The sequence below is a fragment of the Salmo salar genome, chromosome ssa12 (genome assembly GCF_905237065.1).
Source record: "Salmo salar chromosome ssa12, Ssal_v3.1, whole genome shotgun sequence".
NCBI lineage: Eukaryota > Metazoa > Chordata > Actinopteri > Salmoniformes > Salmonidae > Salmo > Salmo salar.
Window position 1 is genome coordinate 35,132,328 of NC_059453.1, and position 18,310 is coordinate 35,150,637.

Here is an 18,310-nt window from a genome sequence, read left to right on the forward strand (position 1 = left end):
TACCCGAAACGTTTGTCCCAAGTTAAACAATTTAAAGGCAATGCTACCAAATACTAATTGAGTGTTTGTAAACTTCTGACCCACTGGGAATGTGATGAAAGAAATAAAAGCTAAAATAAATCATTCTCTCTCCTATTCCTTATTCTGACATTTCACGTTCCTAAAATAAAGTGGTGATCCTAACTGACATAAGACAGGGAATTTTTACTAGGATTAAATGTCAGGAATTGTGAAAAACTGAGTTTAAATGTATTTGGCTAAGGTGTATGTAAACTTCCGACTTCAACTGTACCTACTGCTGCTTTTGGTGGGGTTTGCTCTTATTCTTATTCAGACCACATGTAGTGTGCATTTGATTTCAAAGTACAAGTTAAAGTACAATTGTGCCAAATAACTAGAAACTCCTGTAAGTGATGGTAATGTTATCCAAATGTTTCCCGCAGCGTATAACTACTGCTCGAACAACGGAGGCTGTTCACACCTTTGTCTACCTCGCCGCGGCGGCTTCACCTGCCGGTGCCCAGACGTGGTGGACGGAAGCTGTGTGGAGAGGAACTTGTGAGGACTGAAGAGAGAATAGTAGATTATCCTCCTAAAGGGGTTGTGACATGTGTACCTTCCAACTTCCTCTTTAGAGGAAGAATAATTAAGCTGCATCCGGTTGGGGGTTACTCTGTAGCCCAAATCCATTCAGATTGCTAGGCCTCTACTGCTCAGTTTCTTGTTGATTCCCCTCTGGCAGATTTGAGAGGATTGGGTAGTTTGTAAGGATATGATAGCGATCTCTACTGTAGTTCTCTGGTTAGTTAGGTGGAGTTGCTATCCTATTGCTTACACCTATCTAGTCCTTTGACCTTGTTACTGTTATGGTGTGTAATTGAAATCTCCCAAATTATTTTGCCATTATTTTCTGATCCATTTGATAAAAAGTCACATTGTATTTTTTTGTATTGTAAATAAATACCTGAAATATAGACGTATTATCTGAAGTACACATTTCCATTGGTGCTCTTGATGACCAGTTATAGCTGATTATTACTGTGAAGGTGTACAGATTGTTAGGCATAACGCCAAGTTGTTGGTGTTTGGCTGCCACAAGCCTATCTGGAGAGAAGTTGGCCCATCGCCTTTTGATGACCTCATTCTCCCCTTGAGAGGGTTGACAGCCCACCATAGGAGTGTTACATAAGGTTAATGCGTGTACTGTGTGTGCAGCTGTGCGGTGACTATGAGAAAAAACAAGATAATTTACATTGTGCAGCTGTCCTATTAACATTTTTACAAGTTTGGTGTACATGGTCTTTTTTCCTTGTTAGTACAGTAACATGTTAGTTATCAGGAAGCTATTTGTCTTTTTTAAAAGCATACAGTAACTATAATACCAGTTTGCGGTTTGTGAAAATACACATTGTCATTTGTAAATGCATTATATTTCTAAAATATCTCAAAATGAACTGTGGTGAACGCAAAATCTCTGGCCATGGCCTATGTAAGTAAGCCTTGTCCGAGCCAGAACGGCCAGTAGGGCAGATGCCCATCTCCTGTCTTTGTAGCGCTAGTCTATCAAAGGGCTATACCATAAATCCATCTCCTTAATTCTGAGTGCCAAACAGGGGCATCAGCCCCATTTTGTAAGTCTTTGGTATGACTCGACAGGGGATTGAATCCCTAAACTTCCAATCTCAGAGCAAACACTAACAACAGTTGGCCAGTTATCGTCTTATATGCTATGGGGAAAAAATTGATTTCCGCCTAAACAGGCATGCACAAATGTAATTATTTTATCATGAGACGGCCATAAACAATAACTGCTAATGTTGCAAAGTTTTAGAAATGTCTGGTACTCACCTTTCTGGTAATGTTTTTTTTTTAAATTGCTGCGGTGTACTCACTTTTGAGGACACAAGCTCAAGTACATAGTATAAATGTGTTTTTTATTTTAAGTAATTTTTTTTCCTATTCAACAAAAGTGGAATTTCTCCTAACATGCTGACCACACCGGTCGCGTCGCGTGAGCGGGTATTGTAAAATAAATTTACACACGTTATTCAATCATTGCTCCAACACTGCACACGAGTGTCTGCGTTGCCAGGCGCTAAAATATAAATAGTTTCTATTTTAGCCTCTCCCGGCCTCTCCCATCTCCTCATTGGTTTTTAAGAGCATATACCCAAGTGCCATCTCCTCATTGGTGTTTAGCAGCATATACCCACGTGGGTGATTGAAAGATGAACTGATGTCCACACTCCAGTTGTTGTAGTAATACACTGTAAAGTTGGTTGCCAACCGCCATATAAAGTCCAAAGAAGTAAAAAAGAAGCCTACGGAAGGAGGAGAGATGACGAGAAAGGAATTCGGTTTACCGTTTTATCTGTGGATTAATTGTCAGAGTAGAGGACCTTGTGCATTTCAGGTAAAACATCAACCCAATGTTTATATCCCAGGACAAATTAGCTAGCAACAGCAAGCTAGCTAGCTAAATTGCCATAAATGTTTAATGCTTTTCGACATGTCCCCAAATTAATATAATTGATTCAGAGTTTGTTTTGATATTTCAACCTGCGTGTTCTGATCGCTTCTGGTGTGGTTGAACAAAATCAACGTGCGCGTGTCCGGTTTGGTCAGCATGTAAACATCCACTGAGCAGTGCAGAGATACCATTCAAATGTGTGCAGACTCGTTAGAACAAGTGATTTCATCGGTCTGTGGAAGTGGGCCACCTACTGGTAGAGTTAGTTTTTTGGATCTATTTAAAAGTTGGTTTGAAAAAGTACTGCATTGCATTACAACACCAACCAGCCATGCCATAATTTCTTTGTAGATTTACCTTCATGGATATATGTCTTTACTCTTAACTGGTGCATGCATACATTTTCGTATGGGTATGCCCAGATGGTGCAAGTCAATTGCTTTACCTACTGAGCCACACAGGACCGCATGGGACAGGTAGGGACATGGATGACCCTGGTTTAAACCCTTGACTGAGACTGGTGTCAACCCAGAAAATTGGAATAACATCTTTATTCATGTTTTTTTTTCTTCGCAATCATCTTCCAGTACAACAAACAAAGCATTTTAATTGACAGGTATAGAGCTAATTTAGGCTACAGTTGGTGCAAAGACATTCTTTTGCAAGGAAAAAAAATTACTGTGACAAATGAAAACAACAGAATAACACATGTTCACTCTAGTTTACACATCCTTCGTTTTCCATTACGTGAACGAAGTCATTGATTTCCAAACATCTTTTCCTGATCGGACCCCGGATATTGCACTCATCACTTGTGGGCCAGTATTCGATCCATGTCCGCTCACCCAATACGTACTCGAATCTAGAAACAAAGACATAGCTCTTAGCAGGGTTTGCGGTCTAGTAGCATGACAGAAATATAGTTACAGTGATTGAAATAGCTCATTTATAGCTTTTGCTTAAGGAGTAGTTTAGGATTTTACAACTTGATGTTAGATGAAAGTAGTCTATGGGTCAGGAGAAACTGTAACCCATGGTTCAGTTCTTTAAACAGCCACTACAAACTTTAGCCACTGCTTGCATAAAAATCATTGAAATTGATGGGGGCATGTGAGCATGTAAACATTTTTGTTTCTCCAAATCACCTGAAATCAATTAAAAATCAACTCCATATTCGGCTTGATGTTACTTAAAGGTGATTTGGCCATTCAAAAAATAACATGCTCACATCCCCCCATCACTTCCATTGATTGTTAGCTAGCGGTGGCTAAAGTTAGTTGAAGTTTTTAATGGCTGTTTAACGAAAACAGAACCATGGATTACAGTTTTTCCTGGCCCATAGACTGCTTTAAGGGTGAGGAACCATCTAACAGCAAGTAGTAAAATACTGAACTACTCCTTTAAAGCTGATACTGCATGCCATTGTTTGTTTCATCTGATCTACACTTCAAGGGTTAATCAGGAATCTGATTCCAAAGTCAGATTTAACATCAGGGGGTAACTTTCAAGCTCAGTTTCAGCCTTGCACAACCCCTTTAAAAGAAATACATTCAAATGAGAAGTTGTGGATAGGGGGAATTGCTCATATATACACTTACCAGTCCACTGGCACACTCTGATAATAAAATGATGTGCATCACGAGCAAATACGGCTCTGGACAGTTAGCTCACAGTGAAATGTGGACTCACATTTATTGCGGGATTATGTTGGGAAGAAAAGTGCAATCATCACCATGAAAATGAAGACTGGGGGTTCAATTCAATCCAACCCGCATTGCAGTATTTACACAGTAGCTCGTTTTCCAATTGTCAAATTAACTCACAGATTGGTTTTGGGTACTTTATAAAAACCTTCAACTACTACCAGGTGCGACCCCTCTCACAGGTATATTTTCACTTTTCAGAATTAGAAGTGTGTGGGCACAGGATGAATATTGTAAATACATTTTTACTATTTTTCTACATTGTAGAATAATAGTGCAGACATCAACTATGAAATAACACATATGGAATCATGTAGTAACCAATTTCTTTAAACAAATCAAAATATATTTTATATTTGAGATTCTTCCTTGTAGCCACCCTTTGGCTTGATGATAGCTTTGCACACTCTTGGCATTCTCTCAACCAGCTTCATGAGGTAGACACCTGGAATGCATTTCAATTAACAGGTGTGCCTTCTTAAGCCAATCAGTTATGTTGTGACAAGGTAGGGGGGTATACAGAACATAGCCCTATTTGGTAAAAGACCAAGTCCATATTATGGCAAGAACAGCTCAAATAAGCAAAGAGAAATGACAGTCCATCATTACTTTAAGACATGAAGGTCAGTCAACCCTGAACGTTTCAAGAACTTTTAAAGTTTCTTCAAGTGCAGTCGCAAAAACCATCAAGTGCTATGATGAAACTGGCTCTCATGAGGACCGCCACAGGAATGGAAGACACAGAGTTACCTCTGCTGCAGAGGAAAAGTTCATTAGACTTACCAGCCTCAGAAATTGCATCCCAAATAAATGCTTCACAGAGTTTAAGTAACAGACATATCTCAACATCAACTGTTCAGATGAGATTGTGTGAAATCAGGCCTTCATGGTCGAATTGCTGTAAAGAAACCACTACTAAAGGACACCAATAATAAGAAGAGACTTGCTTGGGCCAAGAAACACAAGCAATGAACATTAGACTGGTGGAAATGTATCCTTTGGTCTGGAGTCCAAATTTGAGATTTTTGGTTCCAACGTCATGTCTTTGTGAGACGCGGTGTGGGTGAACGGATGATCTCTACATGTGTATTTCCCACCGTAAAGCATGGAGGAGGAAGTGTAATGTGGTGGGAGTGCTTTGCTGGTGACACTGTCACCATGGCCACCACAGCATTCTGCAGCAATATGCCATCCTATCTGGTTTGGGCTTAGTGGGACTATCATTTGTTTTTCAACAGGACAATGACCCAACACACCTCCAGGCTGTGTAAGGGCTATTTTACCAAGAAGGGGATTGATGGAGTGCTGCATCGGATGACCTGGCCTCCTCAATCCCCCGACTTCAACCGCAGAGTGAAGGAAAAGCAGCCAACAAGTGCTCAGCATATGTGGGAACTCCTTCAAGACGACGTGGTGTGGGGGCTGCCGAGTGGCGCAGCGGTCTAAGGCACTGCATCTCAGTGCTAGAGGTGTCACTACAGACCCTGGTGCGAATCCAGATGTCTTTGTGAAGGACGCATGAATCAAGCCATGTACAAGGTTGTCCTGGAAGAAAACTTGCTTCCTTCTGCTCTGACAATGTTCCCCAACTCTGTGCCACACAGCCAGGACAATCAAAGTGTGGATGGAGGACCACCAAATCAAGACCCTGTCATGGCCAGCCCAATCTCAAGACCTGAACCCCATTGAAAACCTCTGGATTGTGATCAAGAGGAAGATGGATGGTCACAACCATCAAACAAAGCCGAGCTGCTTGAATCTTTGCGCCAGGAGTGGCATAAAGTCACCCAACATCAATGTGAAAGACTGGTGGAGAGCATGCCAAGACACATGAAAGCTGTGATTGAAAATCAGGGTTATTCCACCAAATTTTGATTTCTGAACTCTTCCTAAGTGAAAACATTAGTATTGTGTTGTTTAAAAATGAAAATGAACTTATTTTCTTTGCATTATTCGAGGTCTGACAACACTGCATCTTTTTTGTTATTTTGACCAGTTGTCGTTTTCTGCAAATAAATGCTCTAAATGACAATATATTTACTTGGAATTTGGGAGAAATGTTATCAGTAGTTCATAGAATAAAACTAAAATGTTCATTTGACCCAAACACATACCTATAAATAGTAAAACCAGAGAAACTGATCATTTTACAGTGGTCTCTTTTATTTCTTTCCAGAGCAGTATATAGATATCTGCCTCATGTGGAATTAGAACCAATAACGTATATAAACCCTGGATTTCTGATGCTATGTATTAGCCATTGAGAGGCTTTGAAGCCACCAGTCGGCCATATTGGCACTCCCAAGTAGGAGCAGTCCACCATAGGAATGAATGGAATTCTATAGTATTTCAATTAAATGTTTCAAGGACAAAGTTACATGTGTTTAAGCATTTTTGTTGAAACTTTAGTACTCCAAAACATACTTGAAGGAAAATGTTATATATTTTTTCATTTTTAAGTTTAGCTCACATAATAGTGTGCATTAAGGTGTCTGTAATATAATAAATGTGTCAAAAAGGAATGTAGACAGTAATAAATGCATTTCTATAGCTTCCTAAATATTTTTTACAATTGAGGAGTAGTACCAAGATGGCTGCGCGGTGGCTTCAATACAGTGCCCCCTGTTATAGGCTACCTGCTGTGGTTAGAGCGTTGGGCCAATAACTGAAAGGTTGCTAGATCAAATCTCCAAGCTGACAAGGTAAAAATCTGTCGTTCCTCCCCTGAACAAGGCAGTTAACCCGCTGTTCCTAGACCGTCATTGTAAATAATAATTTGTTCATAACTGACTTGCCTAGTTAAATAAAGGTTAAATTAAAAAAGTTATACATATTGATTAGAGTTCACAACCATTCAACTACAGTATGAGCCAACTGTTTTAGCAGACTGTGCCACCAATCAGTCAGTGGTTGGGGGAAAAAATACAACAAGTTGACATGACCACCATTGTCATCTATTTCTTCTTAGGATGTAGCTACAAATATAAATGTATAATCCTCATAGCTTACATGTTTTTTGTGAAATACATAGATGTGTATGAAACGGTAAGCAAAAACGTTGAATTGTTGTCCATATGGGGAAATGTGCCTTACTGCCTTTTGAATTTTGTGTAACTTCAGTAGTCTAATCAAGGATGCATCATGCAAAATATATTGGCACACTCCACTTACCAAGACCATTACCAAATAAGGCGGGCTTTCACCTGCTTTTATAGTAAGACTTGAGGTGGTACCACCCAGCACATCTAGAAGGGAGGGTATTTCATACGGAACCCCTCCCTTGAGATGACGTGGAGTCACTTTACATTACGATTCCAATGGTACTGCTAGGGCCGAAAAGAGCTAGATTTACTACTAAAATACCTAAATATATCACTTTTGCAACGAACAGTCAAAATGAAGACCAGAATAGACGTGTTTCACTATAACTGAGCCTAAAACACCTGGTTTTCGTAAACAAACCAAAAAAATCATGAAAGTTGCTCTTTGCAAAAATATGAGTCGCAGGCAAGATTTCTCTTCAAAACTCTTTTGAAACTAGCGTAATGAAATGATGAGACATTTCTTACCTGTCACCACTCTGGATAAGATTTGCAGTGTCTCCCATGAGCAGGTAGCTCTGGCCTTCTTTTAGATCCAGTGCCTTTCTACAGGAGGGGTGGGCCAGGAACAAGCGCTTTTCCCCGTCCAACAGAGGGTCAGTGCCTAAAGAGAAATTGAACATTAACGTTGATCTCATTTCTAAAGAACTTGGTTTTAAACTTTCTGGAAAAAGAGTGGCTTGCAAAACAAAAACATTTGCATTTGTGTGCAAAACCATAGTGTTTCTAGGGAATATTTGGGTCACTCCACGAATACATTGCCTTTTATGTACTTCAGACATTGTGTGTAAATGTTGATAAAACACTTGATTTACCATTTGGATCACAAATATCTATGCTTTAACTAAACCATGTTAATAATTCCAATAGCAGTGTGTTTTTATTCAAGTAAGGGATTTGTTTTCTCTGAAAATCCCCATTTTGGCATGTCCCACATCATGTCAACCTCTCGGGAAAATTTAATCCCACATAACCCCAAGATTTTCACAAGTTTTCACCATCATTGTGAAGCCCTTTTTACTTTGTTGCTTTGGGAAAGTCATTTCTGAAGATGTTTACTTATTTCATGTGATTAGGGATTCATTAACATATGTCCCTCAGTTTTAAGGTCAACCTGAAGTCTCGTTTTAATCTGGTAAAATTAAGATTTTTTTCCAAAGAAACATTGAACATTTAATAGTCAAATCAAAGTGTAAAAGCAGGTGACCTGGCCATTTTCTGGTGTTTACTGGTGAAAAACTGAGCACATTGAACATAACAAGTCAACCTTGTTACCCATCGATAGGTAGGCTAGAAATATTTTAACAAGCTTGCATTCAATTGCCCCTCCCTGTTGCACACTACAAGCTTCCATTTCCCCTGTCAGAAGGGAAGTTATGGTTGATTCAAGATGAAATTGTCAACACTGTTACGATCAACCCTTTCAATTTTATAGTAATTCCTCTTAATTAAACCTTTTTCGATGGGGAAACATGTTTTTTATGAAGTTGAACAGAATGTGAACATTTTGTGAAAAATTCTAAATATATATTTTTGACAAATTACACTACCCAATAGGCACTCTATTTGTGGAATGACACATTTGTGTTAAAGTGAGAGGAGCATTTGAAAATGTTAACAAAATATCAACTGTCACTGTTGATACACATATTCCTACTCAATATAATCCAGCAGTGAATGATTATCGTTTGGGAACTCCGGACTAAACATTAAGGACTTATCCTACCTTCTTTGATAATCATTTTTAATTCCATTAGGTAAGTATCGGTGGAGGACTCCAGTGTTGCATTAACCAAGGAGGCTTTGAAAACTGTAAAAAAAAGACAGTCATATGAATATGTAAACATAAACTCAGCAAAAAAAGAAACGTCCTCACTGTCAACTGCGTTTATTTTCAGCAAACTTAACATGTGTAAATATTTGTATGAGCATAACAAGATTCAACAACTGAGACATAAACTGAACAAGTTCCACAGACATGTGACTAACAGAAATTGAATAATGTGTCCCTGAACAAAGGGGGGGTCAAAATCAAAAGTAACAGTCAGCATCTGGTGTGGCCACCAGCTGCATTAAGTACTGCAGTGCATCTCCTCCTCATGGACTGCACCAGATTTGCCAGTTCTTGCTGTGAGATGTTACCCCACTCTTCCACCAAGGCACCTGCAAGTTGCTGGACATTTCTGGAGGGAATGGCCCTAGCCCTCACCCTCCGATCCAACAGGTCCCAGACGTGCTCAATGGGATTGAGAGCCGGGCTCTTCGCTGGCCATGGCAGAACACTGACATTACTATCTTGCAGGAAATCACACACAGAACAAGCAGTATGGCTGGTGGCATTGTCATGCTGGAGGGTCATGTCAGGATGAGCCTGCAGGAAGGGTACCACATGAGGGAGGAGGATGTCTTCCCTGTAATGCACAGCATTGAGATTGCCTGCAATGACAACAAGCTCAGTCCGATGATGCTGTGACACACCGCCCCACACACTGACGGACCCTCCACCTCCAAATCGATCCCACTCCAGAGTACAGGCCTCAGTGTAACGCTCATTCCTTCGACGATAAACGCGAATCCAACCATCACCCCTGGTGAGACAAAACCACGACTCATCAGTGAAGAGCACTTTTTTCCAGTCCTGACTGGTCCAGCGACAGTGGATTTGTGCCCATAGGCGAAGTTGTTGCCGGTGATATCTGCCTTACAACAGGCCTACAAGCCCTCAGTCCAGCCTCTCTCTGCTTATTGCGGACAGTCTGAGCACTGATGGAGGGATTGTCCATTCCTGGTGTAACTCGGGCAGTTGTTGTCGCCATCCTGTACTTGTCCTGCAGGTGTGATGTTCGGATGTACCGATCCTGTGCAGGTGTTGCTACACGTGGTCTGCCACTGCGAGGACGATCAGCTGTCCGTCTCCCTGTAGCGCTTTCTTAGGTGTCTCACAGTACGGACATTGCAATTTATTGCCCTGGCCACATCTGCAGTCCTCATGCCTCCTTGTAGCATGCCTAAGGCACGTTCACACAGATGAGCAGAGACCCTGGGCATCTTTCTTTTGGACACTAAAGGCCTCTTTAGTGTCCTAAGTTTTCATAACTGTGACCTTAATTGCCTACCGTCTGTAAGCTGATAGTGTCTTAACGACTGTTCCAAAGGTGCATGTTCATTAATTGTTTATGGTTCATTGAACAAGCATGGGAAACAGTGTTTAAACCCTTTACAATGAAGATCTGTGAAGTTATTTGGATTTTTATGAATTATCTTTGAAAGACAGGGTCCTGAAAAAGGGACGTTTCTTTTTTTGCTGAGTTTAGAATTTTGTTCACTTTAATAATTACCTGAGTTGTGTCCAGTAGGGAGAAAACACAAATGTTCCATTGCAAAGCACTTTGCATCGTTGTGCCATACTACTGAACACAATTGTCTGTCTCAAAAGACTAGAGACTTACCATAATCCATTCCAGCTTCGCAGGCTTTGTCCAACAATTTCACTTCACTCACGTCTCCATGTTTCTTCTGGAAGCTACAGCTCTCTATGAAAGAAAGGTCATGTGTGAGTATGAAAATGTCAAAGTAACCAGCCAATCTATATAGTGGGGACAGTATTACTTTGGCATTCAGTATATTAACATTAGGCTGAAATTCAGAACCTGTTTTGTGCGAACATTCCACTGCTTGTACTCTGGAGTGGAATGATGGCAAAAACAGACTGTTACGCAGGCTACATTAACATATTATTGTACAGGCAAAATGATCATTCCATGTGAAAATGGAACATGATATTTAGGATTTTCCTGAACATTGAATGGATGATGGTAAAATAATCAGAGTAGGGTAAGCTGATCCTATAACGGCAACTACTTTTTGGCAGCAATTTGGCCACCGAGGCGTGGTACCTTCAGCACAACGACACACATCATCCTGACAAAGCCTGTTCAGGGTTCCATCCTTCTTCATTGGGTGGTAGAACTTCACACAGCGGTTCTCTAAAATGACAAAAGTCCCTATTCAAGACAATTTCTTCTGTGCGTTGGCATTTCTAGTGAATGCATTGTAGTCTATGAGGCACATGTGAGTGTCTGTGCTTATATCAGACCTGGGTTCTAATAGTATATGTTTTTTTTCAAATACTTTGAGTGTTTGATTGAGCCTGCCTGGAATGCCAGATGGGCAGGGTTTATACTTTTGGGACTATTCCATTTGTTCCATTCCACCAGGCAAGCTGAATCAAGCACAGGTTAAGTATTTTTAAAGTAATGTGAATTCTATTTAAACCAGGTCTGATTCATATCCCCTCTAAAAATAAAGCATACCTTGAGCATAGTATTCATAAACGGTGACCCCAACAGGTTGAAGCAGACCTACATCTTGTACCTTGTGTATTCTGAACGCCACCTTGTCTGCCAGTTTATTAGAAACCTTAAAGGATACCGGAGATATAGTGAAAGTTGAACAATAAAATTAAGTTACGTCATTGTATACATGCCACTGAGAAGAAGAAAGCCATTTCAATACCAGCGTGGCATGTCACAAACAGATACCTGGTCAAGATAGATGATGAGGGAGCCCCTCTCAGACAACTTTTTGTCCATTTCAAACTTCTGAATGTACCTTTCCGTCCCGGTTGACAACTGCAAGCAGAAACACAAGAGTGAACTTTGAACCACTAATGTTTATGGTATTATCCAAAAAAATTAAAAAAAATAATCGGAAAATGAAGAAAAACTGTGTACTTAGGCAATGCTGTGTGTTCATGCAGCCTGAAGGTTTAAGGGTATTGCCATAACTACATCAGTACGGCATTTAAGCAGTTGTAATGGGTTGAAAAATTAGACACTAGAAAAAGAGACACGCTTTTGATATTTTTTAAACCAAAAGTTAAGCTGTCTAATTAATGTCGCATTTATCTCCGACAAGCAGTAGCTGTAGTTCTACTATCAATCCAATAGATGGCGCTGTTACGCTGTGGCGGTAGTAGTGATGGAAGAAGTTCTGGCTGAGATTCTTCAGAATAAAGAATGCACCAGAACTGCGAACACAGTAACTTTTGTGTCCAGTTATCGACGACTACAGGTATGTAAAATCATGTATATAAAAAACATGTCTATAATATCCTCAGTAACAATTCCGCCAAAGGTGTAATCACATGTGTGAGGCCCAGTGCAGTCAAAATTCTGTTTTGCCTGTGTTTTGTATTCTATTGCGCAACAGCTGATGAAACTAACATTGTAAACGTGTGAAACAAATTGATCTGTGTTATTCCTGATTGTTGCTGGTAAAAACAGCACCCTGTAATCAGGTTTTGCATGACCTCTCAGCCAATAATAACAGCTAGTTTTGCTAGGACTGTCTGACCACTCTCACAGTCCTAGCAAAATTATTTCTCTGGATTTTTTTGTTGTTGCTTAAATGCAAACACTTTTTCCTTCTTTTTGCCTATTTTAATGGAAAACTAAAAGAGTAAGGTACTTAACTGCTACAAAGGGACTTTAGTGCAGACAGTCTGGTTGCAGAAGACTATAGAAACTATTTAATGGTTTATATAATCTGGTGACACTGAATGTAATGTTTAACAGTTTTATGCATTTTGTCCATATTCTGCCACACTCAGTTATTTCTATCTGTATCAGAGGAGGCTGGTGGGAGGAGCTATAGGAGGACGGGTACTGGAATTGAGTAATTAGAACGGTGTCAAACATGTGGTTTCCATATGTTTGATGTGTTTGACTCAGTTCCATTGAGTCCATTCCAGCCATTACAATGAGCCCGTCCTACTATAGCTCCTCCCACCAGCCTCCTCTCATCTGTATGAACAGCAACATGTTCATATTGTGTGAAATGGAAATATGTAGGACCATACTTGAGAACATTCAGAAAAGTTTCAATTCAAGGTTAAGTTTAAGCACCAGCCAATTAAAATCGTTGACGTAGTGTAACATGATAGAACGGTACATTGTAGCTGGTCCCATCAGATAACCTGGCATACGTTAGCCCTATGCTAACCTCACCAGGTGAGCTAATCATCCACAAATTTGGTGCGCGTTTTAGTAACTGATTAGCAGATTTTGCCGTTTGACTGCTGTTAAGGAAAAGTATTCTATCACGTCCAACTACATCGCCAATTTTAATTGCCTAATATGGAATTTTAACCGGATATAATCATGTTCACATAGTGAGGTTAGCATAGAGCTACATTTGCCAGGTTATGTAATGGAAACAGCTAACATGTAGCCTTTGATCAAGTGCAACTACGTTAATTAGGGATAGGCATTCCATCAACGGGACAATTTTAATCATGAAGCTCCGTGTGTCATGATCTCAGATTTTAGAGAAACAACAAATGTCGGAACATATAAGTGTCTTATATCGGCTGAAAGCTTAAATTCTTGTTAATATAACTGCACTGTTCAATTTACAGTAGCTATTACTGCGAAAAAATACCATGCTATTGTTTAAGGAGAGCTCAAAACAACAAACACTTTTTTCACCGCGACAGATTTGATAAAATCACCTCTGACGGTGAAACGTCTACTTACATTCTGAAATCTTGCTCTGATTTATCATCCCAAGGGTCCAAGAGATAACATGAAGTTTCATTAGATAAAATCATTTTTCATATCCTAAAAAGGTCCATATAGCATGCACAATCGATTTTGTATTTCCACTTGTTCAATTTGCAAAGAAAGGAATCTGTGAAAATCTAACCCTAAACGTTTTTTCAACCAGTCAAATTACATTCGTATTTATTCCTCAGAGATCCTAGAACGTAACCAGACTTCACTATATCATTAGGAGTGTAGTATATCCTATAGGACACCAAATTTGGTCAGAGAGTGACACCTTCATGGCGGCCCGATGACACGGGCGGTCTTCACTTGATTGACTGTAACTTTGTCAAATGCACCAATCGGGGTCAAACAAAGCTATCTAGATAGCCAATGAGCTGGGCTTTACGGGGGTATGCGGAAACCCTGTATCTGTTGCACAATTTTGCTGCTAACCTTGTGCGACAGCAAGCCTCAAAATTGCAAGAATATGGAGAGTTATGAAGTTATGAAAACTGGGTGTTTTGCAAATGTTGAACTTACAATATGGCTACTAATACTGGAAAAGCTAAATCAAAGTCCAAGTATACAGATTTGACGATATTCTTGCAGAAAAATGTAATGTAAATGTGTCCTTCATGATTTTCCCAAATGTACCTGGGTGACTTCACACTAAATGTCATGTAGCTTGCTCATACTTCAGTCTGAAACTTTGCACATACACTGCTGCGCTCTTGTGGACACCATCGGAATTACAACCAGAGTGATGGCTAGATTTTGGACCTCTGTTGCATTTCAAAGATGGTGGTAGAAAAAAAAATAAAAAAAAATTCTTTGTATTTTCTTCTACCAGATCTATTGTGTTATATTCTCCTACATTCAATTCACATTTCCACAAACGTCAAAGTGTTTCCTTTCAAATGGTACCAAGAATATGCATATCCTTGCTTCAGGGCCTGAGCTACAGGCAGTTAGATTTGTGGATGTCATTTTAGGTGAAAATTGAAAAAAAAGGGGGCTATCCATAAGAATTAACGATTTTAATTGGCTGATGCTTAATCTTAAACTAAAACTCTTTTTAAATGTTTGCAAGTATAGACCTAATTAATTTTACAGGAAAATATTACAATTAGGCCAATGAAAGACTATTAAGGATAAGAGTACATACAGATCTGCTATCTTAATTTGATCATGTTTCTCACAGCAGAAAGATAGTTCTGCAGCAACAAAAAATTTGAATTATCATGTGGATTATAACTACTGAACATTTTTGTAGGGTTTGATACATTTTTCTTTAGGGCAAATCAAGTCTGATTTGTGGAAACTTCAGAAGCCTTTTTAAACCTCAAAAACAGTACAATTTGCATTTCTCTGCAACAATGGAGTGATCAAATTAAAATAGCATATCTGCAAGCTGTTTTGCTATGTATGTATCACAGAAATTGTCCAGCCAAAAGGAGCACTGTGATCCCTCTCTGACATCCAATGAATCCAGGCGTCCTGGAGAAACCTTCTAGAATACCTGGAGTCGAAGCCATCTGCAAGAAGCACAGTCAATACTAATGACCCAGTACATGACAATACGTTTTCTGGATCCATGCCCGGGCAACAGTACTTCTAGGTCTCAGAAAGGCAGTAGCAATGCACCATAAGCCATCTGCTATATCAACATTGATAACTCACCTGTTTCAGATCCTCAATGTCAACTACAAAGCCAGTCAGCAAGCTGATGTCTAAAATGGTCATGGTGGCATTTCTGTCAGCTTTAAACCTTAGGAGACAATAGGATATTTTATCTGATTTCATTTTTTGCATGTACTGTGTTTCCTTTTCCTCACTGGATAAGAATAAAATCTAACAATAATATTGGCCTAAGACAAAGTATGATGGTGAATACAGTATAGCCCGAGTAATCAGGTTTTTCTTTTACTTACAACACGTCAATGTGGAGCATATATGTCTCTTTAGCTCCGTTGAGTGCAACTTTAAAGACAAGAGATGTCATTTTGAAGGTAGATTTAGCAAAATGACATCATCATACACAGTGGGGCCACTTCAGTCATGCAGATATCAACAACCACCAAACTTAAATCTGCCACTAGTAGCTCTTTTCCACATTTCAATGAATAAAACAAAACAAACAAAACATCAGTTATCACTGTTGAGTGGAAACAAGTTTAAATATAATAGCCATGACAAGTAGCCTACCTGTAGCCTGCTTTATTAGTTCCACATCAAGCACAAAGGTTTTGCAGTCTTGGTTCTTCTCCTTGGGTATGGCATAGTATAAGGTTGTAACCTTTACATGGATAGGCAAGGAAAGGGTTGGTGTTACTTGGTTATCCTCGGGTACTAATTGTTATCTTTATGTTATCAATCAAAAGTCTTCACACACTAATTAGGCTAATTTAAATCCAGTGCAATTTAACCCCCCCTCCTTCTTACCAATAATACCCCCTGACCGGTTCCTTTGGCAGTTACTGTGAAGTTCTCTTGCAGCTGGACCTATACAGAATACAAACTTTCATTTAAGACCTGCCTAACAGACAAAATAGCCTTCCTCCGTCTCTCACTATGATCAACTATTCTCTTAATTAACTTTCTCTAACATACATTTCTCCTTCCCCCTCTGTGATGCAGGTTGCCTTGTTCCTTTCCTCAGGGAACCATGTTCACACCACAACATTCTGACTGAGAAATGTGATTCGAGTGACCCAAAAGTTTGGCTAGACTGTGTTCTAGGATCATGGACAATAGGTTTGCACTTCTTATGTGTTACAAAGAGGCTTATGTGTGCATACGTCCTTACCTTGTCGGTGCGTGTGAGTAAGGCGGTACTCTTGCTAAATGACCACTTGATGACATTAGTTCTCCCTGAGATATCAATGTCCACATTCAGATCAATGGCTTTAACTTTTCCTGCTTTCGTCATGTACTCTGCCACAGCCTGGAACACCATGATAGTGGACTGTTTTGGAAGAAACAGAAGGAGGGGGTTGAAAGTGTACCAAGCCTGTATACAGATGGGTCCGAAATTAATGATACCCTTGATAAAGATTAGCAATAATGATGTATAAAATAAATAACTCAAATACTGAGCTATTTGTATCCCGAAAAAAAATCCCAGTCATGTAAAATCGATAGATTAAGGCCTAATGAAGTGGGTGGGGTTATATCCTTCCTGTTTGGCCCTGTCCGGGGGTATCATCGGATGGGGCCACAGTGTCTCCTGACCCCTCCTGTCTCAGCCTCCAGTATTTATGCTGCAGTAGTTTATGTGTCGGGGGGCTAGGGTCAGTCTATTATATCTGGAGTATTTCTCCTGTCTTATCCAGTGTCCTGTGTGAATTTAAGTACGCTCTCTCTAATTCTCTCTTTCTCTCTTTCTTTCTTTCTCTCTCTCAGAGGACCTGAGCCCTAGGACCATGCCTCAGGACTACCTGACATGATGACTCCTTGCTGTCCCCAGTCCACCTGGCTGTGCTGCTGCTCCAGTTTCAACTGTTCTGCCTGCAGCTATGGAACCCTGACCTGTTCACCGGACGTGCTACCTGTCCCAGACCTGCTGTTTTCAACTCTCTAGAGACAGCAGGAGCGGTAGAGATACTCTCAATGATCGGCTATGAAAAGCCAACTGACATTTACTCTTGAGGTGCTGACTTGTTGCACCCTCGACAACTACTGTGATTATTATTATTTGACCATGCTGGTCATTAATGAACATTTGAACATCTTGGCCATGTTCTGTTATAATCTCCACCCGGCACAGCCAGAAGAGGACTGGCCACCCCTCGTAGCCTGGTTCCTCTCTAGGTTTCTTCCTAGGTTTTGGCCTTTCTAGGGAGTTTTTCCTAGCCACCGTGCTTCTACACCTGCATTGCTTGCTGTTTGGGGTTTTAGGCTGGGTTTCTGTACAGCACTTTGAGATATCAGCTGATGTAAGAAGGGCTATATAAATACATTTGATTTGATTTCAATTGAGTGATTTCCTTCTGTGAACTGTAACTCAGTAAAATCCTTTAAATTGTTGCATGTTGCATTTATATTTTTTGTTGAGTATAATAGAATTGCTCAGAGAAAGATATATATTTTTTTATAAGTAGTACTTCATTTTCTGAAAAAGGTAGGGGTCAAAATTATTGACACCCCTAAAGATTCTTATAAATAAAGTTTAGTATTTGGTCCCATATTCCTAGTACACTACAAACTTGTTGGAACCATTTTCAGTTAGTTTTGGTTGTGTTTCAGATTATTTTGTGCCTAATAGAAATGAATGGTAAATAATGTATTGTGTTATTTTGGAGTTACTTTTATTGTAAATAATAATAGAATATGTTTCTAAACACTTCTACATTAATGGGGACGCTACCATGATTACGGATAATCCTGGATGAATCATGAATGACAATGAGTAAGAAAGTTACAAAGGGTCTAAGATCATACCCCCAAGACATGCTAACCTCCCGTTTTGACCCCTACCTTTCCAATAAT

At 39.7% G+C, this 18,310-nt stretch overlaps 2 protein-coding genes across 4 annotated transcripts in view; one reads left to right on the forward strand and one right to left on the reverse strand.

Annotated features, from left to right (window-relative positions):
• LOC106564832 (nidogen-1) overlaps positions 1–974 on the forward strand; it is a 66,056-nt gene extending 65,082 nt beyond the window's left edge. The window contains exon 20 of the mRNA XM_014131267.2: positions 444–974. Coding sequence (XP_013986742.2) covers positions 444–562 — 119 coding nt within the window. The 3' untranslated portion in view covers positions 563–974. The remainder of the gene's footprint in view (positions 1–443) is intronic.
• A 2,032-nt stretch (positions 975–3,006) lies between these two features.
• Positions 3,007–18,310, reverse strand: part of LOC106564830 (complement C3) — a 54,980-nt gene continuing 39,676 nt past the window's right edge. For 2 of the 3 annotated variants that reach the window (XM_014131265.2, XM_045691300.1), the window contains 12 exons: positions 16,629–16,787; positions 16,265–16,324; positions 16,028–16,118; positions 15,754–15,802; positions 15,503–15,590; positions 11,816–11,905; positions 11,588–11,693; positions 11,171–11,260; positions 10,724–10,807; positions 9,001–9,084; positions 7,743–7,878; positions 3,007–3,332 (listed from right to left, as the gene is read on the reverse strand). In XM_014131265.2, coding sequence (XP_013986740.2) covers positions 3,188–3,332; positions 7,743–7,878; positions 9,001–9,084; positions 10,724–10,807; positions 11,171–11,260; positions 11,588–11,693; positions 11,816–11,905; positions 15,503–15,590; positions 15,754–15,802; positions 16,028–16,118; positions 16,265–16,324; positions 16,629–16,787 — 1,182 coding nt within the window. In that variant the 3' untranslated portion in view covers positions 3,007–3,187. Of the gene's footprint in view, positions 3,333–7,742; positions 7,879–9,000; positions 9,085–10,723; positions 10,808–11,170; positions 11,261–11,587; positions 11,694–11,815; positions 11,906–14,752; positions 15,358–15,502; positions 15,591–15,753; positions 15,803–16,027; positions 16,119–16,264; positions 16,325–16,628; positions 16,788–18,310 lie in introns of those variants that run through there. The other variant, XM_045691301.1, reaches the window with a different exon arrangement.